The sequence below is a fragment of the Orbicella faveolata genome, unplaced genomic scaffold, assembly GCF_042242905.1.
Source record: "Orbicella faveolata isolate gen_17 unplaced genomic scaffold, um_ofav_v1 contig_5, whole genome shotgun sequence".
NCBI lineage: Eukaryota > Metazoa > Cnidaria > Anthozoa > Scleractinia > Merulinidae > Orbicella > Orbicella faveolata.
Genome location: NW_028301580.1, coordinates 1,285,001 through 1,312,481, shown reverse-complemented (window position 1 = coordinate 1,312,481; position 27,481 = coordinate 1,285,001). Strand labels below are relative to the sequence as shown.

General features: G+C 39.4%; 3 protein-coding genes across 3 annotated transcripts; 2 read left to right on the top strand and 1 right to left on the bottom strand.

Annotated features, from left to right (window-relative positions):
- Positions 1 to 213: 213 nt before the first annotated feature.
- On the bottom strand, positions 214 to 22,415 carry LOC149095685 (uncharacterized). The gene is made up of 27 exons (XM_089281795.1): positions 22,083 to 22,415; positions 21,506 to 21,574; positions 18,393 to 18,458; positions 16,985 to 17,070; positions 16,657 to 16,748; positions 15,196 to 15,295; positions 14,466 to 14,957; positions 13,862 to 13,966; positions 13,405 to 13,461; positions 10,544 to 10,624; positions 9,728 to 9,796; positions 9,089 to 9,139; positions 8,726 to 8,767; positions 8,058 to 8,192; positions 7,821 to 7,884; positions 7,527 to 7,578; positions 6,976 to 7,072; positions 6,690 to 6,770; positions 6,096 to 6,137; positions 5,426 to 5,534; positions 4,749 to 4,790; positions 4,559 to 4,652; positions 4,091 to 4,139; positions 3,078 to 3,175; positions 2,160 to 2,344; positions 1,385 to 1,446; positions 214 to 1,032 (listed from the first exon to the last, which is right to left on the bottom strand). Exons 2-27 carry the CDS (start codon positions 21,522 to 21,524, stop codon positions 886 to 888), a joined length of 2,517 nt encoding a protein of 838 aa, XP_089137921.1. The 5' UTR covers positions 21,525 to 21,574; positions 22,083 to 22,415; the 3' UTR covers positions 214 to 885.
- Positions 11,302 to 12,471, top strand: LOC110041521 (indolethylamine N-methyltransferase-like). The gene has a single exon (XM_020746812.2). It carries the CDS (start codon positions 11,431 to 11,433, stop codon positions 12,025 to 12,027), a length of 597 nt encoding a protein of 198 aa, XP_020602471.1. The 5' UTR covers positions 11,302 to 11,430; the 3' UTR covers positions 12,028 to 12,471.
- A 100-nt stretch (positions 22,416 to 22,515) lies between the features above and the next one.
- On the top strand, positions 22,516 to 26,067 carry LOC110041520 (cryptochrome DASH-like). Its single transcript, XM_020746811.2, has 2 exons — positions 22,516 to 22,645; positions 23,394 to 26,067. Exons 1-2 carry the CDS (start codon positions 22,520 to 22,522, stop codon positions 25,002 to 25,004), a joined length of 1,737 nt encoding a protein of 578 aa, XP_020602470.1. The 5' UTR covers positions 22,516 to 22,519; the 3' UTR covers positions 25,005 to 26,067.
- The last annotated feature ends 1,414 nt before the right edge of the window (positions 26,068 to 27,481 follow it).

Sequence of the window (27,481 nt, the reverse complement as noted above, 5' to 3'; positions counted from 1 at the left end):
CATTTATTTTTTTAACGGGGGGGGGGAGGGGGGAAGGGGGGGAGGGTGGTTTAGACAATTTCCCAAAATAAAAATTCCTGCATAGCAAAAACCACCGGAAAAAAAAAAAAAAAAAAAAAAACGAGCAAGTTTCTTTTAGTCCTTCTGCTTCCTACACGAGCTATTGCCCACCATTAAAAAAAAAAAAACAACAACAACAACAAATACAAAACCTAAACGTGAGAAATACATTTTATGTTGAAGAAAATTGCCCATCACATGTACATTACTACAAGCTACCACGCTATCATTTCAAGTTGACGCTTACAGTAAGCTTACGATGAATGTCCGGTTCAGTTATTGTAACGTAAGCTGCCAGCCAGAAACCATTCCCAGTTAAATGTGTCTAGTCAGTCTAGCAGACTGGGAGCCGTGAGCTACCAACCGATTATTAGACCCAGTACAACTGACGCATGTATACATTCAAGCTGGTATTATCATAGTTCATTGCATGCAAATAGCTCATAACAAGTGCTTCGTTCTTTTCATGCACGCTACTAGCGTTTATGTTCGAATAAATAGTCGAAGCAAAAATGTGATACGCTTTTGCAGTTCCTTTGGAACTACGTTTTGAGAAGAACAAGAGCCGAAAAAAGACTACTACAAAACTGCTTAGAAGACATGACTCACACCGCTTTGTGCAAGACGTTGTTTCGCGTATACTATTTCATAACATATAATCGCAAAGAACATTGACCGACAATCTTGTCAAGTGTGCTTAAGCGCGAAAAGTTATCTTTCGTTCGTCGTTTGTCTGTTTATTTGAATGATATCTTTCGTCTGCTAGTCATGTTTTGATTTTTTTTTTTTAATTGTAACTAAAATTACTAGATCACGTTTATTCTGCTACAGTGTCAACCACTTCAATAAAGCGTCCGGCCCAGCCTCGTCCCAGTCCTCTTTAAAGACGCATAGCTCTTCAAACAGAGGAAGCCTGGCTACTACTGAGGCTCCGATGTAGGCGGCGTGATGGCGCTCAAGTCCTGCGTGAACCTGGTGTCCATTTTAACGGAAAAGAAAACAAAAGACAGAAATTAGAAACATTGGGATCATCTGTACTCTCTTTCAAACAAATTGTCGATTCAAAATAGCACTTAAATTCTGAGAAAGACACAAATTTATATTTCTGCAGACAAGAGGCAAAACCTGTCTGTTTTGGCCCTCGTGCGTACTCAAATGTAATTTTAAACTAATAGTTTCGGGGACTGAAAATAGGAAGTTACTAATTTGTCAGCCTTTCACCGTAGAAATAATGCCCAAAGGTTCACAAAAACGTCTCGGACTTCCACCTAACGGGTAAAAGCAATTGTCAATGGAATCGTTAAACCGGAAGTGACGTGCCTACCTGCACATGAGAAGTCATGGGCATTAATTCACTCACTTCTTCTTGAAGTCGTTCAGCAAGGCCTGGAAAAGAAAACGCGTCTTGTTCATGAGGTATATAGGCCAAAAATTCTAAACATTTAGGTAATATTTCTGGTTATTTTGCTACATTTTTTGGTGCTAAAATGACTGAGTACATTCGTTCGAGCATCAAATGTTCCTAGAACACGAGGATGAAAATATTACATGAAGTGAGGAAGAGAGATTAAATTGGAATTCATTTTAAACGATTTTTCAAAGATACTACAACATTTGAAAACGTCCGAGGGACATTTTTTTCAAAATTTGACTTTACAACTTATTGCATGTCTAACCCATTACGTAACTCTTTTACAGCTTCACGGTAGTTATGCATTACTCTTCAGCAAAGCTGGACTAGTATCATGGTTGCCACAGATATCCCTTTACAAAATTCCTTGACTTTTCCTCAATAAAAATAAAATTTCCTTGACCATAGAAATACAAAATGTCAACTCTAGTAGCGGCTTCTTCTTCCACTCGTTAATTACGTGTAATAATTTTCAACAATTTTTCCTTCGCCATTAAGGAAAATATCGTTGAGATTACTGTGACCCCACATAAGTCATTAAATTATTTTAACATTCCCCGACCTTTCTTCGAAAGATTAATTTTCCTTGACTCAAAATAAAATTTCCTGACCTGTGGCAAACCTGAGTATAATGTGTTTTTTTTTTTCTTTACGACTCTTAGAAGGGCCTCAAATCTCCTGAACTAACCTTTCGACATGGACCCTCCCCCACTCAGGTAGATATTTCGACACATTTGTTTGCGTATGTCTATACTGCAAGCCATGATGGCTTTGATAGTCAGTTCGTGAATGCCCGGATTGTCCTTGCCCCAGACGGACGGTTTAAACAGTCCTTCAGTACAGCGGTGTCTCGCTGTATCCACAGTAACACTTCTAGGGAAAGAAACAAAATATCGAAATGTAACAAAAATATGTTTACTTAAACAGGAGGAACATCTCAAGTCTTGCATTAAAGTTATAGGAACAGGCGAAGAACTTTGGGGGAACGAGAAACGCTGAGAAAACATGGGCCGCAAGGCAGGCGAGAATTTTTTTTGCATATCTCTCAGTTATCTTAGACTTTGAGAAATGTTTCTGTAGCTCGATAGAAACACTGAGAAAGTGGCTTTCCATTAACAAAAACAACAACAACAACAACAACAAAACAACAACAACAACAACAAAAACAAACAAACAAACAAACAAAAAAAAAACCGTCGACGTATTTCCGACGTATTTCCGACCGTCACACAGACAGCCCGAAAACTGTCTGTGTTGGCAGGCTACGCTAGCTCATGGTTTTCCTCACTTTCAGAGGGCACTTTCATACAGAGTGTTGTTGTTGTTTGCCTTTTTGTTTAATTTGTTTTTATTGCTGGCTTTTTCCCCTTAGAAACAGACAAATACAAACTGGGATACAAGACTATTTAGCCATTGTTGACAAAGTACACGAAAAAGTTAAAAAAGTTCAAAAGAGATACGTTATTGAACGCAAAGATGACTTGTGAGACAGTTGGACGTTTCGAGCATAATTCATTCCTATTAGCAAAGTGGCGATAAAGACACAAAACGCTGGGAAATAACAAAATAATATCTCTCACAAACACGGATAACGTCTGAAACACACCTGGTTCCATCTGGAATGGAGTACTTTTCTAAATCCACGACTAATGTACCGTCTGGTTCATCATCTTCTTGAGAACCTCGCCTTGCCACAAAAGATACCTGTCAAGTAAAAATATAGGAAATGCCCCTACTCTAACTACGTTAGTATAAATCTACTAGTGTTCTTGCCTCTATCACGTATGCCGCTCTCTGATTGGCTACGCTACTAACTATCGCTTTTGTGAATAGATTGCGTTATAAATAATTCTTAATATTTTAGTATTGTAGTTTTCACTATTTTAATATTGTAAATATTCATCTTTAGTATTTTAGTACTGTCTGGAGCCCATTACTGTAGGCCCATTGTTGTTTAGTGTTTCCAATTAGTCCGCTAGGGATAAATACTTTGACTTCTGGATCTTATCTTAATATTTTATCTTGAACAACGATAACAACAGTTTGCTGCTGGTGTCGCTTGAGCTATAACAACTACCTCACAATTTTCAGAATCCGATTGAGTATGAGCAGACGGGTGCTTAAAAATCATTATTCTCTCAATAAACCTTGGTTATCACAAAGGCTTCCAAAGCTCAATATGTGACTGCTGTGACTAATGTTACCCAACGAACGCTTTAGAGACTTAATATGGGAAATAGGCTAATTTATCCACCTCAACATAGTGTTGTCTCCATGTATTTGAGGTTCACACAATTTGCGCCCAGTTGCGTCAAAGACACCAAAACCAAGTCTATGTGGTTATCGTACCGTTTTAATAGCTTTATTTTAGCATATTTAAGCCTGAAGTGAATTTCCCATTTGAAGTCTCTAAAGCGTTAGTTGCATAACATTAGTCACAACAGTCACGTAGATATTGACCTTGGGTTGCTCGTGGTTATCGTAGCTTTTTAAATAGCTTTATTTCAGTATATTTGGGCCTAAAGTGAATTTCCCATACAAAGTCTCTAAAGCGTATAATTGCATAACATTAGTCGCAACAGTCACATATTGACCTTAGGTCGCCTGTGGTTATCGTACCTTTTCTTTGATGGCCTGTGAGATGTAAGATTCCACTTCTGAGAAAAACCTTGCGTTGGAAGAAAAAGGAAAATCATTCGAAACAACATCAGGAACAAGAAGCTATTTACAGTAGCAGTGGATTTGTATAAAAACCTTCAACAAAAGCATAGACGTTGCGCGAAATAAAGTGATGGTGCAAGAATGCCATGTGTACCTAACTGATGGCCGAAAAATTTTATCTTTGAAATGTTCTGGTAAGGAGTGTGTAGTTGCAGTCTTAAGTTTAAAGCAAATCTGCGTTAGAACCCCTTAGGGGGTGAAAGAAGGAGAGGGGAAGGGGGGGGGGGGGGCGTTGTGAATTCCACCAGAAACAAAACAGTAAAGTGGTGATTTGAATATTTTCGGTAGGTCGTGGCTTCCTTGATTCCTCCTTCCCCGAGTACTTCTACCCTCCCCCCCCCCCTGGATCTGCCACTCCTGTCTTACCGTACGCCCTTTTCTGTCAACATTCTTGTAAAACTGTCTGTGATTTGTCTTCCACCATAAGGCAGTCTTGTGGTTCCTGCCTCGATCATACATCCTATGTTCACGGGAAATGGTACGTGTAAGTAAATGTTAAGAAAGTTGAATCGAGAACGTAGAAAAACATCAATGAAACAAAACCGAGAACTCCTACCTTCCACAACTGGAAAGATATCGATATGATTGCCAATATCCACTGCAAACAAAAGAGTAAATGTGTTTTCAAAACCAAATGCAACAGTCTACATGTATTTTATAAGGAGGCGCCGTGTTCTCATCGTTAGTGCGCTCGTCTCCGAAACGAGCGGTCCGGGTTCGAGCTCTGGCTAAGGACATTGCGATGTGTCCTTGGACAAGATATTTTACTCTCAGAGTGCCTCTCTCCACCCAGATGTATAAATGGGTACCGGTGAATTTGATGCTGGGGGTAACCCTGCGATGGTCTAGCATTCCATCCAGGGAGCAGTAGAAATACTCCTAGTCGCTTCATGCTGCAGAACCCGGGATAAGCACCGGCCTGATGGGCCACTTGGATCGTATGCAGACTTTATCTACCTTACATGTACTTTATACGCTCAAGTACAAGATATAAGTACTCTATCGTTATTTAGCTTGCTATCTTTGTCAATCACGGCGTTATAAGGCATGAGGTAGCCTCTCCTCTCTATCAAGATTCATTTCGCGGAACGCGACTTACCAAACTAAGTGACTTTGTCACGGAATGCCCTTACTACGTGACTTTGTCACGAAATGCCCTCACAACGTGAGATTGTCACGAAATGCCCTCACAAAATTAAAGACCGGACAATGACAATTTTTGGCTCGACTCACCAACAATCCCTGAAATAGCGCTGTAGGAGTACATGGCTAGAATAGCTTGCTCCTGAAGATAACAGGCCTCGACTTGGAAGTGATCCAACAACAGCTCTACAAGCTCCTCCTGTTAATAAAGATCCAACGAAATAAAATAAAGTGAACCTCTATTAACCGTTAAGCTGACACACCCTGTTAGGCGGCGAGGTATAAAAGTCCCGAACTTGTTGTCAGTGCAATCTTCTATTAACTGTATGTTTTAACCGGTCTCCTCTATTAAGCAGCCGTGGCAACTTTTGGTCGTCACAACGAGGGTTTTTTATTGTCTTTATCCCTATTGAGCGGCCACCCAAAATTTAATAAACGTAGTTTGGCTTTGTTTGGAAAAGGCGATGACAGGTCAGACTCCGAAATAGAAAGTGACCACTGATAAAAACGTTCAAACAAACGTTTATTATTGCCTTTACGCGATTCCATGATGCCTTCATTAAAGCATGTTTATATTTAAATAAATCGACGTTTCTACTAAAACTCATGCTACTAAATTCCTGAAGAAATCCTGTTAAACAGCCACCTGTCATTTCCCCAAAGGTGGCCGCTTCATTAACAGGGTTCGATACCTGAAATTAGTTTGTAGTTTTTAATCTCGTTTTTTACGAGACAGGATACAAAAGAGTCAATAACGTACCTTTTCTTGTGGTCCAGAAGCGTGCGGCAATGTCATAATCACCTGCAGATAATTAACTTTTTTTTTTCACTGATCACTTGGCTGAATTAGGTGACACGCTGATACCCTCGCTTACTTTTGAAATACTTCTGGAAAAAGCATAAACTGCCTGACTTACTGACTGACTGACGGACGGACGGACGGACTGACTGACTGACTGACTGACTGACTGACTGACGGACGGACTGACGGACGGACTGTCGGAATGTCGGACTAATGGACTGACGGACGGAGACTTAACTTAATGAATAGCATTGACTGTCTGAGTAACTAACAAACGGACTGAGAATTTAAACAGTGACTAACTGACTTCCTGACTCGTAGACCGATTGCTTCAAGAGCAAAATTATGTTCTTACTGCATTAAAAAAAAAAAAAAAAAGAAAAATAGATTTGGTACTGACTGTCACAAACGACAACATTAATAGACCGATAACTATCATAACTGTAGAAATATACCAAAAAAATACTACCTAAACGGACAAACTAAACGACGAACTGAACGTCTTGTCAATAATTTTGGAAAAAAAAAAGTCACAAAATGCCAGATTCCTACCTTGTGCTTTGATGGATTAACCTTGAGCTTGTCAAAAACATGCTCAAAGATTCCAATTAAATCAAGAATCTCGAACTTGAGCTGCAACAACATAATCAAAGGAACGTTAGAATATAAAGCGGAAAGATAAATCTACATTACTTAAGTAAAAGAGGACTTTTTCCGTGTTTACATAGCTTCATCTAAACACGTGAGGGGTTGGGAAAAATCGCGACAGTTATGCAAATCCGAGACACACTCCAGGGTTTCAAAAATTTCAAGAATTCCAAGAGAATTCGAGAGTTACCTTGTCGATTTTGAGTGATTTTCTTAACGGGAAGCACAATCTCGACATCTTTCTTGTTTCTGGAAGAAGAGCAGCGTGTCCATATTTGCAATTTTCCCTATAAATAGACGAAAGAGATAACGATGACAAACTGCTGAAAAAAAAAAAAAAAAAAAAAAAAAAAACCTCGTGGTTTGCATAAACATGATTTCATGCATACGGTTTGCATATCTCAAACTACAACCTTGTTTCGTTGGACTCCGCATAGAGGATCAACGGACGGAAGATGTTTTGCGATCTTTTTCCTATAAGCAGTCGCAAATATCTGATTGGTGCTGATCGGTAAAATTTAAAATTACAGATAACTGGTAACCCTTTGTGGTTTACCAGGGATCGCACTGCGGGAGACTGGCCCTTCAAGGTTTTCAAAAATAATGTACGTGTACATCCTGACGTCCGGCCAGACTTCTTCAGTAAGTCCCTTCACGCTCGGTCAGAAAGAACTGCGCATCAAACTAGCATGTGTATGGTAATCAACTGGAACATTTACCAGATAACATCTTAGCACTTACTCATTTTCTTTATCCACAGCAATAACGCATGGGAATATAACTTGAGGCCACGCTAAGAGTATTGAGAAATGCAATAAAGATGAGTGACAAGCAACAGTAATAGGTAGACAAACAAAACAAACAAACAAACAAACGAACAACCGACCGAATGAACGACCGAACGACCGAACGACCGGGCGACCGGACGACCGGACGACCGAATGATTCGAACAACCAAACGACCGAACTACCGAGCGACCGAACCGAATGGCCGAACGAATGTAAAATAAATACATTACAAATCGCCATATGTACCATCTTCCAGGGCAAAGCCAGCTTTGACTGCACTTGATCCTAAGTCGATTATGATAGTCATGCCCTGAAAACAACAAAAGAGGCTTGGTTAGAATCTGCTGAAAAGACAAGCATAAAGGAGATTACCATACTATTGGGGAAAACTTAACAAACTAACGACAAACGAAATGAAAGTATACTGCAATCAGTGAACGAGCTTGGCACTCTAGGCGTTAAAGAAAGAAGATGAACAAGTACCTCAGTGACTGGAGACTCTCCTGGTACAGGACTGCTGTCTACTGGTACTGCAGACTCAGCCTCTAGTGCCTCTCGCCAGTCCTCCGCTTCTTTGACAGAGAAACACTTCAGCTTCACTGAGCGGCCGCCTTCATTCTGACGATAATAAAAAAAAAAAAAATGCAGCGACAGATGACAGTGTAGCTGAAATCTTCCACGGGGCAACTATCAGACCGATAGTTCCGAGACAGTGTCTAAATTTTCTTCCGCGCGCCAACTTTGAACAAAAACCCACTTATTGCAATTCCAATTGTTTATTTTCTACAAGCCAGCTTGTTTACAGAAAAAGTTCCACGGACGAGTACTATCCATCCGGGTATTTTCCTCAGATGTGCACTATGGGCTGATAGTGTCTCTCCGAGGATGAACACTATCGCGTCACGAGATCAATTTAAACCAATAAGAATCCGAGAAAATTTAGTGGTGAACCGTAATGGCTGATAGTGTACGATCACTCAGTCAATCAGGTTGCAGCATTTCTACTAAAAACTCGATAGAAATACGAAAAAATTTAATGTTTAGTCTAGCCTCTCGCAAAGGAACACACTAACGCTTGGGACCAGAAAGAATCCTCAATAACAAGAATGAAAACTTGCACATGTACGTTCTCTAAGGGACATTGCACTTACCTGTTCAACTACTTCCAGCACTTTATCTTCAACCTTTTTCACCTAAAACAATGAAAGACAAATTCTTAACGTTATCATCATTAAACTGTCCATTAAACCACAATGTAGCTGTAGAACTGTGTCCAATTGATCAAGGATATACATCAGAAAAAAATACGGTACAATTGTGATGTTTTAACATGCAACCGCTTGGGTTTAAATTTATCCCATGGCTTTTTTCAGAGGGCTTATTCGCTTGGAGGGGGAGGGGAGGGGGATTAATGGTTCAGTATAGAAAGGAAACGATGCTGTGCATTTTCTGACTAGGTTGACGAAGAACGTATTATCAGAAGTTACGCAAAAAGAAAATAAACTTTCACTTACTTTACAACCGACCAGGTTTACAAACCCTAAGGATTCCATGGTCCGATGATCCTGTTAACAATGAAACATAAACTTAGAACCTTACGTTGCTTCCCTATAAAACAGTTATGTGTTGCATTGCAGGGCTGGAAAAAACCCAGGTCCGATAGACCGGGGCAAGCAAATTTTGCTCTTGGGGTGAAAATGGAAGTTTGGTGGTCCAGTGGGAAAGTGAAATTAGCGTCAGTCGTCTTGTTAGTGATGATTTCTAATCAAAACAATGAGTTGAAAGCATGGATTAATTTAAACCAAGCATACTTGATTATAGACAGTACTTAGTAAATGATGTAGTTGATAAGGCATGAACATTGTGCGCCTATTGGGAAAGTTATTTTGTAGTGGGGGCAACTGAAAACTGGATTTTTATCATTTGATTGTAGTTAGGAAGATACGTACTAGCTAGATTAAAGACTGGTGAAATACCGTGTATAAATAAACTTAACGTATCGTATCGTATCGAAATCTACTAGCCCACTAGGCAACTAGATTTCATTTTTTTTCCCCATGCCCTGCGGGTTACAGATATTACACGCATAAATCACTTCAGGTGTCTCGCAGTTGCATGTCATGGATCAAATGAATGGATTCAAATCAGGGTACCTCATAGTAATAAAGTTTGCCTTCCACAGCTTTAAAATGCCGCTTCTTCCAAGCCTTGAAGACAGAAGTCTATAAAATACAACATTATACCAACAGGTTGACTACAGGGCTACAGGGCTACAGATTTACATGAGCGCCGTACAACTTTTTTGAACACACGCATCGAATTAAAAGTATGTACAGGTAGTTAAATCCTCGCATTTAACGGCAAATGACAAACACCACAGCCTAGGATTAATTCAGTCTCGACGTTTCCGCAAATTATTCAACAAATTTATCAGATTAATACTAAAAAAACTTCCCCCGTGCAAGCACAACAGCACCTAATACTTTGGTCATTACCTACATGAAACCACTTAAATGATAAGGAAAAAAAAAAACAAGCAAAACATAAACAACGGACGACAAGAGGTTTGCTTTTCGCTGCGTGCAGGACAAAACAAACAAACAAAAACAGTTACGAAAAACACAAATAAACATATCTTGTTATTTACATGTCTCTCTCTGACAACTTGAGTGCCTTTCACTGATCAACACAACAAATTTACTTTCTGAAATTTAAAGGAGCTCAGTCATGGTTTGCACATTTTGAAAAGTTAAGCGTCAATTTTTCGAATTAGTCGTTTGCCGTGTCAATCTTCGCCATCCTTGACCATCCTTGTTCCTTTATGGTTTATTATTATCTCTTTGATGTTTTTCTATCTTAGTCAACTATTATTTTCAGGTTTCCTTCCATTTAAAGGAGATTTTGTACGTGACCAAAACAAGACAAAACACCGTGGCTGAGCCCCTTTAATCTACACTACAGTACCGTACCCTTTTCATGCTTCCCCTCACAGGCTGTTTCTCCATATATCCCGCCATGCGAATATTATCAACACTGGCGTCCATGGTCCGCTTAAATCAAACACAAATAGGTAACTTCAGTGGGTCATTATTTACACAAAAAATCAACGCAGAATATTTGTTTCGTAATAGGCTGTGTCACCAGTACACCACCATTCAGTCCACAAAGCGTTATCCAACTTGCAATGTTTCAATGAGAATTGTGACGATCGGGCCATGATCATATGCCATGTAGTACTTCTTCTCAGCACTCCCCCCCCCCCCCGCCCCCGTCCCCTTCTGAAAGATTGCGACCTCTAATTCCACACAACCGTAGACTGCGAGCAGTCTCTGTTTTGCTCGAAAATCCGTGAGGAAGAACGCAAAACAAGTAAGCGTCCGAGCGTGACTGTGAGCGTGACATGCGAGCGGCGATGCCATGCCGCTAGTCGCTGCGCTCACAGTCACACTCGCACGCTCACTTGTTTTAAGTTCTTGCCCACGGATTTTCTGGCAAAAGAATGGCTGCTCGCAGTCTAACACAACCGAGACTTCAACCACACAACGTTAAAACTGGCATGGAGTATTAAAGTATTAAGGGCATTGAAGCAAATTTTCTGAGGAAAATCTCCAGCTTATGAAAAAGCTATCAGCTAACTTTGGTTTCTTTCACAAACGGTGGAATCAAATCAAATTAAGCCAACATGACTCGTCACGCAATCGCAACCTCTCTGATTGCGTGACAAGCCGTAAGAGGAAACGTTTCGCATGATAATTAAAGTACGACACACGCGACACGCTAACATGAAATAGACAGGCAATCGAACGGTTCCCTCTCGTCTTCCCTCACTGAGCAGATGGAACTGTCTACCTGCTAAATGGATTCATTACGTTTCGGTGAAGACTACCACAACAAGTTTGATCCAAAAGTTTACCTTAACTATTACAACGGAACAGGAGATCAGCTTGAGTCATACAGCGAATTTCCTTTAAGATGCTTTCATGAATTTTGGTCGAAAATGGCAAAACGAAACGCAAGAGTTCTCAACTTCGGTGGGGGACCTGCCATCTACGATCTTATAAGTGCTGCACCATATGCCGAAGAGATCATCTTTGCCGAGTACAGCGAAGAGAATCGGAAAGAAGTAGCCGCTTGGCGAGAAAGATCACGTGATGCTCACGACTGGTCGCCATATTTCAGGTTCGTTGTGCAAAGATTTGAAGGCAAGGGAAGCGAAGAAGCGCTGATTCGAAAAGCTGAGCTAAGAAAGAAAATAACTCATATTTTGCCCTGTGATATTGCATTGGAAGACCCGGTGAAATGGCCCGCTACATGGACTTCCCAGCTTGCCTCGTTCGATGTCGTGACAACTAGTTGTTGCATCGAAACAGCAGTGAAATCTGACACAGAGTTTAGGAACGCAATTGCGAATTTGCAAAAATACTTGAAACCGGGTGGATATCTGATTATGTAAAGCTCCATAGGTCAGAATTTCTATAGAGTAGGGAAGGAAAAGTTCCATTGCTTTTCCGTGAGCGAGAATCAAATCCAAGAAATATTACGCCAAGAGGGTTTTGGTGAGGTGGACATGAAATTACAGGCAGACCCAAGAAGCGAGTTGTATGATCGTGAAAAACTGTACTTTGTCAGCGCTAAACTCGAAAATAAATAGACTGAAATTGTTGCTGAGAAGAAATAGAAAGTTGTTAAAACTATCGACAATAGCACTAAATTCAATTACACGGTGCATGACCACACAGTGCTACGTTCGACACAATGCTGGAATAACTCTCGCAATCGGCGGGAAAAAAAAAGGCAAATCTTGCTGTTCTTGTACCTCTTGTACATGATTGTGACTCGGCAATTAAAACCGAAACCGAAAGCCAAATAATATATGTAAAAACAAGCAAACGAACAATTTTTCGCGCTGTAATTCTTTGCTCCCGAACCCCACATAAACGCTTGCTACGCGGGCTAACGAACAAACAACAACAAAAATGAAATCTACCGTGACGCTAACCTGGCGTGACTCGACTTAACTCGTGCTACAACAATGCTACAACTGCACTGAACCATGAAACTATCCTTCAATGAATTTGGATATTTCGTTCACTTTCTTCTTTTTTTCTTTTTTTTTCTCTTTTTGGTATTATTATTTGTTATTATTTTTGGCTGTTCACAAGGACGAAACATCCCTATTTTAGCCGTCAGAGTATCTTCTACGGTGTGCTAGAAGAAACAGTAAGAAAAATGTTGTCATTTCTGCACTAACTTTTCACTTCACTTTCAGCCGTAACCTCCTTGGGAGGGGGGGGGGGGGGGGGGGGGGGTATTGGGCCGGAAAGTGCTATATTTTAGGGGTCAAATAAAGCTGAGCCCACGCCCGGATTGGTCTACTTCAGGATTAGATTCAAGTTTTTCATTGAGGAGTTCCCACCATCTCCCCCCCTCCCCCCCTCCTTTGCTCCCCTTCTCCCCTCTGGTCTCAGGCTCCTCTAAAGGGTATTAAATTTGGAGCATGTCGAAACAAAGGAAATCACTGCAAAAATGCTAAAGATAATTAAAACATACTGTCAGAAACATACATGTAATTTACAGTAAAGCAATACAGTTTCGCTTTGTCATGCAATATCAATACCTGTAATTTCGATGGCATTGAAATGGTGAAGGGCGACTAGGGTCCTTTAAACAGGTTCAACTGTACAATGTATATAATTTCATGCCATGTTTGCCTGTTTTCAAACTGCTGACCATGAATAGAAAGTCTTCTGGTATTGATTTATACAGTAAGTATGAGGAAGCAATGGAATCCAATGCATTTCATTTAGAACTCTACATGTACAAGCCTTACCAGTGGAGGGGTGGGAAGTGGACGCACATTGCCAAACAACTCCTGGAGGACTGGCGTCTACGGATCAAAACAACAAGGACAATGAGAACTATGTATCATTTTGTTTTACAACACAGTCATGTATTTTGCACCTAGCTTGCTGCCAAATGACGCAGATTGTACAGTCAGGTACATTATGTTCACTTCACTGACTTGCAAGGAAATATTCTCTAGCCTGTTTAAAAGACAAGCTTGTGATAAATTCCCTAAGTGTGCCATATCATCAAAACATTGCAGCCATTTTTGATTGATGATTTGTTAAGAAGAGCGATGAATCTTTACAACACACTCCCTTTTTTAATAATATCTGAGCAAATTGCATGATCTAACCAAGCAAATACTGTACAGTGTGTTAGTCCTTCTACAACACCAGTGATACTAAAACAAATGAAAGCTATAATTGAAGTTTTATACTCACAGGATCCCAGTTTTGTAAGTGTTGTTGCTCTACAACCAAAGCATCTGGCTCATCTTCTCCCTGATTAGCATAAATAGACAACTGCTTGTCTGCAGGTTTTTCACCCTAAACAAGAGATTTGAAAAACTGTACATGACATCCAACATACATTTATATTTCACAGTTACTGTGCATGCTGTGATAAATCAATTTCGTGGACCAAAATCTACAGTGCAGCCAATAAAAATTTGAAGCTGTTCAAAAATTACGGCCAAAATGTGATTTTTCACCGAGTGTTCGTAACAGTACAAGCAACACTGCTTTAAAACCATTCCACATAAATAGAAATGTTGTTTCCCGAACCCATTAGACACAAGGGAGGTATATTTTAAAGCTCTTAATAATGTCTTCTTTTCATTTAGCACTGTACTTTGCGCTTCACGCTTGGGCCATAAAGCAAAGGGGAGAAAACTTGGTCCATAACTTACATGTACTGTAGTTACTAAGATGTAAGTACTGCAATAATTGGGAACAGATCTTTGCACAGTCAACAGCCAAAGAAATGTTTTTAAATTAGAACTTAAAAATAATAAATTTGTAGTGCTGCAATTTGCAAAACTCTTACCTTTTCTGACACCTTCTCGCTACCACTCCCCCCAGCTGTGTCTCTCAACTTCTTCGACGAGGAATATGGTGGGGGCTTTGGAGGTGCTGGCCGTGAAGGTTGGCTTGGAAAAATTGTTTCATATAAATCATTTTCATTTTGTTCACTTTCCTTCGAAGCCAAAACGTTGATGCCAGGCTCAGTGAGAAATGTTTGATCACCCTGTGCATGTACTTGAAGATTTTGTTGAGTGGTAGCAGTAGCTGGATCTCGAACATCTTCGACATTTGAGTACACTAGATTGATAACCTGGGATGCTTCCACCTCTGTTGTTATCTCAGCAGTTGTGTTGTTACAGACAGGCATTTGTGAATGCTCTCCACTGTTCACCAGTGCTGGAACGTGTTTCTCTGGTTCTGCTTTATTAGTTTCCTCCATTGTTTTACTGATGTTATGGTCTCCTGCAGACCAGGGAGGGAGCTCAGATGCTATAGATCCATTCTTCTGAAGTTGCTAATGAAAACAAAAATAATATTCATCGTCATCATCATCATCATCATCATCATCATCATTGTTATCATTGCTGCCGTCATTGTCATCATTGTTGTCATTGATGTCGTCAACGATCATCATCATTGTCATTGTTGTTGTCATCATCATCACTATCATCATCATAAAAATTTTCACATTAAACTAAATTATCACCATGACCCATCAAGACAAATTTTGAAATTTACATGCATGTTAATACCTGAGTGATGCAGCGAAGGAATCGGCTTCTCAATCTTGCCACTTTACTTTGACTTGTGATAATTTTTTGAGTGACATCAACATTTTTGCCATCCCATCCACTGCCAAAAATGTCACAATTTAGGTCACATGCATGGTAATATGTTTTAAGTAGCAGTACTAGTAACTTAAAATCATATTAATTTCCATTTTAAGTTGTAAGGTATACATGCACAAATATAGTGAAGGAGTTTCTGTTTTACTCAGCAGAAGGGCAACCTCTTTTTCACAGGCTGGCAAAACTTTTTACCTTGAACTACTTTTTAAGAAAGCTTTCTTCTGAATGGTCAAACCAGGCAAGCAAAATCATGCTCACCGCCGGTCAATTTGCCCGGTGTCCAGTCCTTAATAAAACCCCTGAACTAGCACATGATTTCTCGTCTAGTTTAAATGCAAATGGATCTGATCAGACCAATTCTTTTACATGAACAGCACATGTGTACATGTATGCTTTACTTGATAAACTTGTACTCAGTCAATCAAATACAGCTGAACCTCCTATGCATGGACACACTGTACTTAACTGGGGCTTGAGTGTGTGTCCTGTTGGAAGCTGTACATGTAGGTGTCTCAGGGTAAATAGAAGGTTAAAGTGTATGTGACTGAGACCAAGACTACAGTGTATAATTTTGTATACATTTACATGTGTCTGCTTCACAAAGGAGGTGTGTACTATGGGAGGCATCTGCTAACTGAAAGCAGGTTCAACTGTAATTACAGTCGAACCTCCCGTAAGCGACCACCCAAAATGTCAAGCCTACTGCAGGTGGTCGCTTATGGGAGGTGGTCACTTACGAGAGCTTAGATCATATTGGGTCAAAATCTTGCCTCATTTAAGCATGTGGTAACTGCGGAGACTTACACCATGTTTTTAAATGTGTTACTCACGTGAAAAGTAAATTTCGAAAAAAAAAAAAAAAAAATTCAGTACATCCCATTGAGAAATTTCTGTCTCTTGTGCTACCCAGGAATGCATTAATGTTACTGTAACAACACCTTATTATCCAATTACAGCTCTATTATCTGTAAAGGGGTCGCTTACAAGAGGTTAGAATCAAAAGAAAATGTCAAATTCTTAACTCTAAAAGTGGCTGCAGTTGCTTACGAGAGGTGGTCACTTACAAGAGGTTCCAAATATAGTGATTTGACTTGCAAACTTTTGGTAATTATTTTGGAAAACTGGTCACTGGGGAGCGTCTGGGTAGTCATTTATGAGAGAAAGGTCACAACTGGAGGTTCAATTGTAATTTACATTTTGTGCACGTGTAGATCAGATCGGACTTTCATAATGCCAAGCAACAGCACCTTATCGCTGCCATGTGGCTTCTGGCAAGTTGCGATGGGACAGATAAAATCTCCTATAATCAATCACATAATTTCAATTTAAATACAATCCATCCACACTGTATATTTGAGCCCTTACCTTTGCACTGCTTTCAAGTTTTCTAAACATTTTGATATTTGTTGCTCTAAATCTAAGTGCCTTTGAAGAATGAGGGTGGCAGCCTCCAACTCCTATATAAAGGCAAAAAAGAAAAAACAAACTGTAAACAAACAAACAGACAAACAAATGAGAAGACAAACTCTTTAGGAGCTACCAGTCCTAAGTAAGGGAGCTATCTAGATACTAAAAAAGGTCAAAAGAGCAATCACCAGAAATCAAAAAAAACAAAAACAAAAGAAAGACAGAAAGAAAAGAAATGAAGTTGCAACTAGTAATTAGAGTGTCATATGGCAAGTCAGTGACTTACATTGGCTGACAGAGTCTTCAGAAGATCATCAAACTCCTGGTCAGTGCATCGACAAACTTTTTCACTTTTCCCCCAGTTGTAAGAATCTGTATGGCAAACATGTGAATCAACTGGTATTAATATTAAATTTTCATTAATTCTGACAATTCAGTGGGAGGAGTGGTGTTCTATAATGGTTAACATCCTGGTCTCCAGATTGAGCTGTGGGTCAAGTGGTCTGGGATCAAGCCCTGGTAAAGGTCAAGTCTACATATGAGCCAAGTGCCCCATCAGGCCGGAGCTTATCCAGGTTTCTGTAGCATGAAGCGACTAGGAGTATTTCTTGCCTATCAAGGCTACAGAAATAAGCCTAAGGATATGCTTCAGTGCTATAAACTACTTGGCCTGATGTGGTCTTACTTTACCTTACTTGCAGTTCAAGAGCAGCCGGTACTCTCATTAAAGGGCCACCATCAACCAGAGTGTGCTTTGCAACACCTCTGTTATTGTTATTAATATTGAATTCCTCACATGTTATGTTGATTTGTCACGAGCACATTGATTTTGTAAACCAAACAATATGGCAGCTTTCCTTTCGTGGCAGATGTCCTCTTTTAGAACGTTTCATGTTCGTAACACTGACAACGAAACACCAACTAAACATGGAAAACAAGTATTCGAATCTTACAGAAACTTCAGGAGGAGATTTAACCCACTGTAGCTAAAGATGGCAAAGATGCAGTCCGCTAAAGAGACACAATGGAAAATTCACTATTTTCTGTATTACAGAAAATGTTGCCAATGGCGAGCTTGCCCGCAATGTACTGTGGTTGATTGTGGTCCTTTGATTTAAATAGATCTCCTGGAGACAAAATTACTGTCATGACTTTGTCTGAATTTATCTGAGAACAATTCGGTATGACTTGTCATTGTTTTTACAACTGGCCCCCACATTTTGACAGGCATGTTTTTCCTTTCTTTTTTTGTTTGTTTGTTTGTTTGTTTGTTTGTTTTCTTTACTTTGTTTTCTTTTTCAGTTAAAATCATTTCTGAAAAAAAAAAGAAAGAAAACAACTTCTGATCACATCAAATGTGATCAGAAGTTGTATTTTCGTACAGTTATGTTTATGTTTCTTACTTCAAAGTCATTTCTTACGTTTTGGAGAAACAAAGAAATCAAAGAATTGGCAGCTGTTTTTGATAACAAGATCTTTAATTGCCATGTGATATGATGTTGCGTTTTATAACAAAAGATTTACTGGCATGTTACAATGTATATATATATATATATATATATATATATATATATATATATATATATATAAATATACCTTGTACCCTCTGAGTTTATCAAGAAGGACAGAATCTGCCATCCACTTGACCCTTGCCTATTAAATTATTAATTATTTAAAACAAGAAGGTGCAATACCTGCAGAAGATTTATAAACCTCTTTGAGTTTGTCTAGTTCACTCTGAAGTTTCAGAATAGCTTCATCTAAGATAAAAAAAACAAAACAAAAAAAACAATGCATATTATGAGAATTTAAAATAAGTAATGTAACTGTGGTATATGTTCAAAGACTTTTAAGAGCCCATTAACCAATTTACGCATGCACACGTGTTGCTAAGGAGGGTAAAATTTCACTTGCGTCAGCCTGAGCGCGGAAAATTCAAACAATTCAACAACATGGAAATATACATGTACATTTTAGAAGCTTTTTCTTTGTCTTGCACAAAATGCAAAGTAAAAAAGGGCAAGCAAAAACAAACCAAGTGAAAAACAGAAAAACAAGAACAAAAGAAACAGAGAAACTGTATTTGTATTGCTTTCGTGTGCTACATTTGATCTTATCGAGCCGCTGGTAGTGAGAACTCATGTGCACGCAACTACGCACACGCTGGTAGGGTAACTGCTGATAAATATCGCGGGCACTTCCAGTTTCTTTAAACGCTAACGGAAATGCGGGTTTTAGTTAAATCCAGCTTTTTTCCACGAGTTATGATTTAAGCCAATGTTGGAAACATAGCTATTCATTCCTTTAAATTTGTAAAATCATACCACTTTCAGAAAATCACGAATTTTTCAATATTTTGAAATTCTCTCAAAATCTAACCATTTGGAAATGAAACAAAATCAATGCATAGCATAATAAAGATTAAAGTTAGAATATCAAATCAATGGAAAAACTCCCGATAAAGTAATTTGCTTGGGAGCCTTTGCATTTTTTCAGAATTAGTCACATGACCGCGGGCATGGCCTGATGATGTCATCAGTGATGTTACTGATCATGAAAAAGTTAAAACACATGAAATAATTCTGAACAAACTAAAAATGATAAAGTTATTCGACAATAAATTTTCATTAGCAACAGATCAAAAAGATCAGTTAATGGGCCCTTAAGCTTTAATTAATTCTCACAATTTCCATCCTGTTTCTTCAGATTCTGCATAAACATTGGCATGTGTAATTAATTTTAAGTATTAATTAATCCATAACACTCTATTGATCAATAGAATTATTAAATTTAAAGGGGTGTTCAGTTCAGCAATAACCAAAGCCACATTTGATTGCTTTAATTACCTCAATTTGTTTTACATGATGACTGTTAAAATATGACTTGTTTCAACAGTTACATGTATATCACTTACATGTAGTAATCAACAAATCAGAAGGAGTTTTAGCAATTCTTTTATTGCATCTACTGCATCAATGTTAATCCCCAAGGGGGGGGGGGGGGTGGGGGGGAATGCAGGTAAGGGGCATGGACAAGTTCTTAAAAACATTGATCAAATTCCACAGGGTGGGAAAACAAACATCAATCAAAAGTTTCAAAAAAGCCCCACCAGGTGGGACAAATATCCAAATACTACAGTCTATAAAACAGATGAAAGTACACTGGAAAAGCAGGTTCTCGCTACCTTTATTTAATGTAAAAATGATGTGACTTTTACCTTGGAATTAGACTTTCTGAAAAGTCCTTCGTCTTGTTTATTCAGTGGGGGACTATTCAGTACCCGCCGGATGAAGGCCTTTTCCTGCTTGATTGCTGCCAATTTTAGCGACCCAAAAACGGGTCACTGCGCTTCAACTAATCAGAGGTCGCCTGGATATCCCTTGGGGACCAAATTGTCAAACTACGCGCAACGAAACGTGACTTGCGGTTAAATTCAATATGGGGTCGATTGCAAAAGCCATTAATGAAGCTTCAAAGGCCATGGGATATCATGTATTGTGTGACTACCAGAAAAAAACAGTGGAAGCATACATGTATCTGTCTGGAAGAGATGTGTTTGTTTCTGCACCAACCGCAGCTGGGAAAAGTTTGACTTTCGAGCTAGCTCCATATGCGTTTGATTGTTTGAATGGAGATCATGCAAATAGCAACTCCATCATATTGGTGGTGGTTCCGCTTATTTCCCTGATGAAAGATCAGGGAGACGACTGTTCTGAACAACAGTTACAGGACATTTTAGATCTTAAAGTTAAACTGGAAGTCTGGAGGCGATTCTCAGCAACTATCACCACACTGTTGTTCTGCCTTTCTTGGCTTCAATGGACTTCCTCAATGATTGGAAGCTTTCTCTTACTTCAAGAATCTTCCGAACTACGGTTTCGTTTTTGTCTGCGCAGTTTCGGCACAAAATGTTTGTCAAAAGTGAACCTTCGCCACTGGATATCTCCTTTCCGGCGATCAATTCAAGATTCAAACAAGCTTTGGTCTTTTTTTGGCTACCCGATATCGTCAATTTTCATTAAAAATCTTTGTTCGTATATCACTTTAGTATAGAGTAAACAAATTTGCTCTTTTGACGCAGGCGAAACACACACATGTTCGATTGTTTTGGTCAGAGTGGAACCGATATTTTTCGCCATTCAATTCCATCCAAATGTAATCTCAGAAACCAGTTGCAAGTCACGTCAGTCCTCATTTTTGGCATTAAACGAAAATGAAAACCCTTCAAGCGAGACAAGTCGACTTCTCACGACTTCGTCGCTCGCTCAGCTGATTCGCGACTTAAAACGGCTGCTTCGCAGCCTAACATATTCTACCCTGAAATTCATGAGGTCGACTTGTGGCAAGTCTACATTGGAATTTGATATCACTAAGTTTTACAATCAAACGTGCTCTTAAAGCTAATAAAGGTCTTTCTCAAAATAGACAATATCTGATTAGATGGCAGTCTGAAGTGTCAGATAAATGCAAAGAAAAAAAATAAAAACTTTCCTTTCCCCAAAGCTTAAGCTCTGAGAGATAAACTTGGTAGCATATATATGTAAATTATGTCACCCCCACCCCCCCCCCCCCCCTTCAAACCCCAATGTGGGATTAACATAGATAGATGCTTAAAACCAATTGTTAAATGGCACAAATGGCTCTTAGTCATCTTTATTTGTTCGTTGTTTTTATTACCTGTAGTTCACTGTGTCACTTTTGTTACAGAATACTTTTGCAGTGATTCGTCAGGGAATTCAAATGCCTTGTTCAATATTGAAAGGGGCTCTAGCATTAGACACTTATTCATGTTTGCAGTAATTAGTACCTTTATATCCAGTATCCATTATTCAACATTAAGGACAGTCTCTGCAATATATCCCAGTGCAACTAGGTTCTAAAGGAGAACATTCAAGTCTGAGTCACTATGTAAATGTATTAAACAAGTTGACAATAATCTATAGAGCTTAAGTTTAATACTCCTTCAGTTCGCGTTCGTTACACCTGAACTTCCAATGCATAAATTAGATTGATCGGGTACCATATAGCATGCAATTAGTGCATTTTTGTGTGTGTGCGTGTTTTTTAAGCACGCCCGTTCGAGACAGCAGTGTGCGTATAAAAGACGTGCATGAAATCTCATCAACTTTAATCATGACGATCTACAATTTGTTAAATGATGGTTATGCAGGCATCAAGAACACGTTACAAGAAAGCCTTCGAAGAATAAGCAGTTTGAATTTGACATTGTTTATGACGTCAGGTCAAACGACTCTTGACTATTAAAACATCCCGTGATCCCAACGCGTTCCAAATATCTACAGAATGCAAGAGCTCATCCAATAAACCTGCATCTAAGTGACATCCAGTATGCAATAGCCTCTCCAGCCAAAGACAAAACATACCTTTCAGATTTGCAGCATGTAAGACGTGATTATCCGTCTGTAAACGATATCATGAAAAGACGGCAAACAGCGAGAGCACGGAACTAAAATGAAGATTAAAGTTTACATGTAGCTTTTACCTTCGTGCAATCGATGCTCTTCCTGCTTAGTTGCCACGCCTCGGAGAACTTGTGCCGAATCTCATTTCTTTTGCGTCACGCAGTCTTCTGCCTGTATTATGCGTGGCGTGACACACCCCTCTGTAATGTGAAGCGATGTTTCAATCCTGCTTCTGATGTGAAAATATAGAATGACTGGTGCCATTATTACTGAGTAAACAAATGATGTTGAATATTTTTGCTATTTTGAGGCTAATCAAAATTTAACCAAATTTCTCTTTGTCTGACATTTAAACGCCAAGGGACTGGAAATAATATTGTACCCAGTCTTTGCGTGCCATGTTGTTACAGATGATTCGAAACCTCGCTCTACGTGGCTGTCGTGTCTTTACGGAAGTTCACGTGGGTTTCTTTGCGGTGAGAAGGAGCTTGTTTCATTCCTCGAGGGCAAATCAACACCGTGAGGTAAAATATTTATTATTAGTCTTAATAGGATGTCTTGTGTATGAACATAATTTGCATTTGAGGTACGATCACACATCCGCATGTAGATCATTGTACTCGGTTAAAACAAAGACTCGTCACATTTCAAAAAACTTCTATTCTGTTCTATTCTACTCTCAATTCAACCACTTATCTCCGCTATATATTCCCGCTTGATCTTCACACGGTCTGATCATTTCAACTTCCCCCGCCAAGTCCTTCATCAGCAAAACCTTATTCTGAGCTGAGAGCCGTTACGTAATACATAACAATTATTTTGTGTACCTTTGCTATTTAAAATACCATATCTAAGACAATTTTGCTGGAAATGTAATGCAAAATAAAAGCTCCATCAGAATGTTATAATTTAATATGTTTTCAAATTAGAGATGTCATGTTAAGGGCTGAGGCCCTAGGAGGGTCTGAGTTTCCTACATCCCGTTAAATGTTGGCCTAAACATCCCATATCCTGAATATTGTGTATCCCATAAACCCCTAACACTGGGCCTGGTGGCTGGTTTTCACTAGCACACAAATAAAGCATATTATTATTAACATATGAAGACAGGATGATAACAGAGCACTGCGAAGCAGCAGCTTTTGTTAGGAAGTTGTCTTAATAAAAGGTGCTAATTACAAACATCTTGTTGCACCTGCGTATGTCAGCTTACGCTTATGCGCTACTGAAAACCAATCAATTTGCTCATTTGGTTGGATCTTATCATTACAGGCAGGAGTGACCATGGAAACCAAAGCAGGCAAATCTGTTATTTACTTCGTGCGAAATGACCTGCGTGTTCATGACAATGAGTGCTTGTACTGGGCTCAACAGAATGGAGACTTTGTGATTCCTTTATTTTGCTTTGATAAGAACATCTTTGGTCACAGTGCCATGACTTGGCACTATAAATTTGCAAAGACTGCAACACATAGAGCCAAGTTCATTCTGGAAAGTGTATCTGACTTAAGAGAAACATTAAAGAAACATGGGAGTGACCTAGTTGTGCGCAGTGAGCAGACGGCAAAGGAGGCAGTCTCAGAAGTCATTAACTTATGTCGTCAGAATAATGAAGGACACATTTCACTTGTGTACCAGAGAGAAATCACTAAAGAGGAAACCGATGTAGAAGCTGAATTGTTGGAGCTATGTAAAACCGAAAATGTCACAGTGAAGTGCTTTTGGGGATTGACATTGTACCATTTGGAAGACCTGCCATTTGCCTCAGTGCGTTCTTTGCCTGACACATACACAGGGTTTCGGAAAAATGTTGAGACTAAATGCAGAGTGCGGCCCCTGATTCCAGCTCCAGACAGTCTAAAATCTCTGCCAGTGTTTGTAGCAAATGACCACATTGGCAGAATTCCAACTTTGAAGGAACTTGTAAAGGATCAGTCAGCAGAAACAACAGATGCAAGAACAGCTTTCCCATTTTCTGGAGGAGAAACAGCAGCTCTTGATCGGCTTAATCATTACCTCTGGGACACGAACCTTGTTGCTAGCTACAAGGAGACACGCAACGGGCTTATCGGATCAGACTACTCAACAAAATTCAGCCCATGGCTGGCTGTGGGTTCTCTCTCCCCTCGGAAAGTGTTTCATTGTATTAAACAATACGAAACAGAGTGCACAGCAAATCAGTCAACGTATTGGGTCATCTTTGAGCTTCTGTGGCGTGATTACTTCAAGTTTGTCAGCTTCAAGTATGGTGATTCCATCTTTTACCTGTCTGGAATTATGAAGAAAAGAGGGTTACCATGGAAGCGAGACATGCCGGCATTTGACCAGTGGCGATATGGCCAGACTGGGGTTCCATTTGTGGATGCTAACATGAGAGAGCTACTGCACACTGGCTGGATGTCCAATCGTGGACGTCAAAATGTGGCAAGCTTCCTGGTGAAAGATCTCGGGCTTGATTGGCGCATGGGTGCAGAGTGGTTTGAATCTCTTCTCCTAGATCACGATGTATCCAGCAACTATGGCAACTGGAATTATTCAGCAGGCATTGGCAATGATCCGCGTGAAAACCGTAAGTTCAACATGGTTAAACAAGCCCTTGATTATGATCCAGATGGAGATTTCGTGAGGATGTGGGTTCCAGAGTTGGCTGGTCTTAAAGGAGCTAAAGTCCATACTCCTTGGATGTTGTCAACATTGGAAGTGAAACATGCCAGTGTAACTCTGGGGGAAAACTATCCCAGACCAATGGTTTGTCCACCTGAATGGAACCGGCACACATCAAAAGTCAAAGACACTGCAAAATGGCCAAGGACACAACGTAGAGGAGTTGATTTCTATTTCAAGTCCCCAAAGGAGGCAAGCTCATCGAAGAAAAGACATTAGTTTAAGGTTTCCAAAGATCTGGATTCTTAAGGAGCATTGGAATTAATCTTGAATACTCTTCCTTAATTACATTGACTTAATTACTTGACCAGAGGCAGCCCAAACTCACATTGAAAATTGAGGTAATTTAATAATTTGTGTGAACATTGTAAGATTACTCTCTGAAGTACAAAGAACATGTAAGTGGTGTCATGTGGCAATGCAGTCACAGTTGAGAACTACTATTGTACAAGATGATCAATTCTTGATGGTCAGCAATGTAACATTTAACACTGCTTTCTTAAGCCAGTCGCATGTCACTTGCAATGCTTGCATAAATTGTTTATTATGGTTTACCTCAGATCGTATCGTGTTATTGTTAAGGCACTGGCTGGGCTGCAGTGTCTTGACAAAAAAGTTTGTAAATGGCAATATTTTGTTGTTGTTAGCAATAAGTACATGTAGATTTAAAAGCTCTGGAACAGAAACATTTTTCCTGACATCTGATTGGCTGTTTATAGTGAGGACACTCAAACCATGAACACTTGATACAGTAAGTGTTTATACTTTTTTTAGTGCCCATAGAATGCAGGCTCTTCATTTTGACAAGAGTATTTAGTACTTCTACACTGTAAAATGCTTATATCATACATGTTATATCAAGAGTCTAAAAGTGTACAAGAACGTCAAGTTTTCGCAGTTCAGGTGTCCTTACTGTGAACAAGCAAAATAGAAGTACACCATGGGAAATGGCTTAACATGCATTTAGCTTTAAAATAACGATTTTATTCACAGACTTTGCTCCAGGCTGCAAACCAAAAGGATTACAGCTCTGGGAAAAAGATGACTATGTAATTCGGGCACATAATGTTTGTTTTTGTGTTGAATGTACCAGACAAATAATACTATAATTTTAAAATTACTTATTAATGATATTGTCTACTTAGTACCTAAGTACAAGCATATTAAAGTTAGCTACTTATTTCTGGGCACACAGTACCTTAGCTTATAATACATATTTCTGTCCTGGATTTACAAAATCATTTTTCGTACAATAAAGGGTGCAGGTGTTGTTGTTGGTTAATTTGACTAGTGCTCAGGTGTTATGCATATGGCTATGAATTACCGGTAAGTACTTGCATGAACTGTTGCCCATGTGTCCCTGATTTTTTTGGGTGTGAACTGAAATAGAACAGTTGATGAAAAGTTTATCGATAACTTTGCAAGCATTGTTGTGACTACAAAAAACATTGTTCAACAGGCAAGACAAAGCTATAAGTTAAGCAACAAAGAATGCTACCCTTCATAGAATCAAAAGAGATTTGAACTGATGGAGGACCAGCAATGAAGGTGTCCCTAATTCCAGATCCCCCGTTATAATTCAGGAGGTGGTGTGGTTCTGATCCAATAGGTATAACTCTGCAAAAGTGTTTCCAACAAATAACAATACTGAATAAAATAGAGCAGCAACATTCTAATTACAAAGTCAAGCATGCATAAGGTTCATGCACAGTGATTATTTACAGTACGTGCACTCCATGCAGTGGTCATTTGGCAGGTGCCGTGATGTCAAAAACAGAAAAATTTTAACTACATCTGTGTGCACTTTTCCTAGTCAGAGCCTTTGTAACCCGGGTGGGGGTCTCAGGGGTCAAGAATGTTTTCCTCTATATATGTGCTCACAGGCACAGTCCTCATCAACTATTAGGCATAGAGATTGAGACCAAATAATCTAATTGTTTTCCTTATAAATCTACTAGTTTACCTAAATCCTCTTCACAGACACTTTGAACATGCAAAGAGGCAGCCACCAGCTGTTTGTTTAGTTACAAGTGTACACTGTTAGGCTACTCACTAGATACAACAATAGATAGTGAGTGACATAGCGAATCACATATTAGGCATTTGCGCAGAATGATAGTAGATTCATTCTTAAACTAGATAGTAGCCTAGTAGTGCATGGTTGTCAACAAAATGAAAGCCACTTCTTTGCATTTTCAGAATGTCTGTGAAGTGGCTTTAAGTCTCTATGTGTAATAGTTGACTCAGGCAGTACTCTCATCAACTTTCATGTGATAGAAATCTTGAGCTCATAATCTAACGTAACTTGATGAGAGTATGTAAACACAGTTATCTTTCTGTGCTTTGAAAATAATTTATCAAAAGTTAGGCAAACTGTTGTCTGTGTCTCAGGGTTTTACAGCTGTCTCAAGTTGTCCCCAACCCCCTTCTGTCTAGATGAGGCTATGATGCTGTTGTTGAGTTTTCACATGGGCTAAACCATGAAGATGCTTCAATGATCTTTTTTTCAGTACTCTATGATTCTAGCAGTTCCTGTACGACTTTCTCCCAGGCCTTCACGGACAATTGATTTGACACAGAACGCATGAGGCGAAACGATTGCCACCACCCCTGGGGGGGGGGGGGAGGTACTCCCACCCTTACCCCATTTATGACCAAAATCTGTAATTTTCCCTACCCTATTTATAACCTGACCA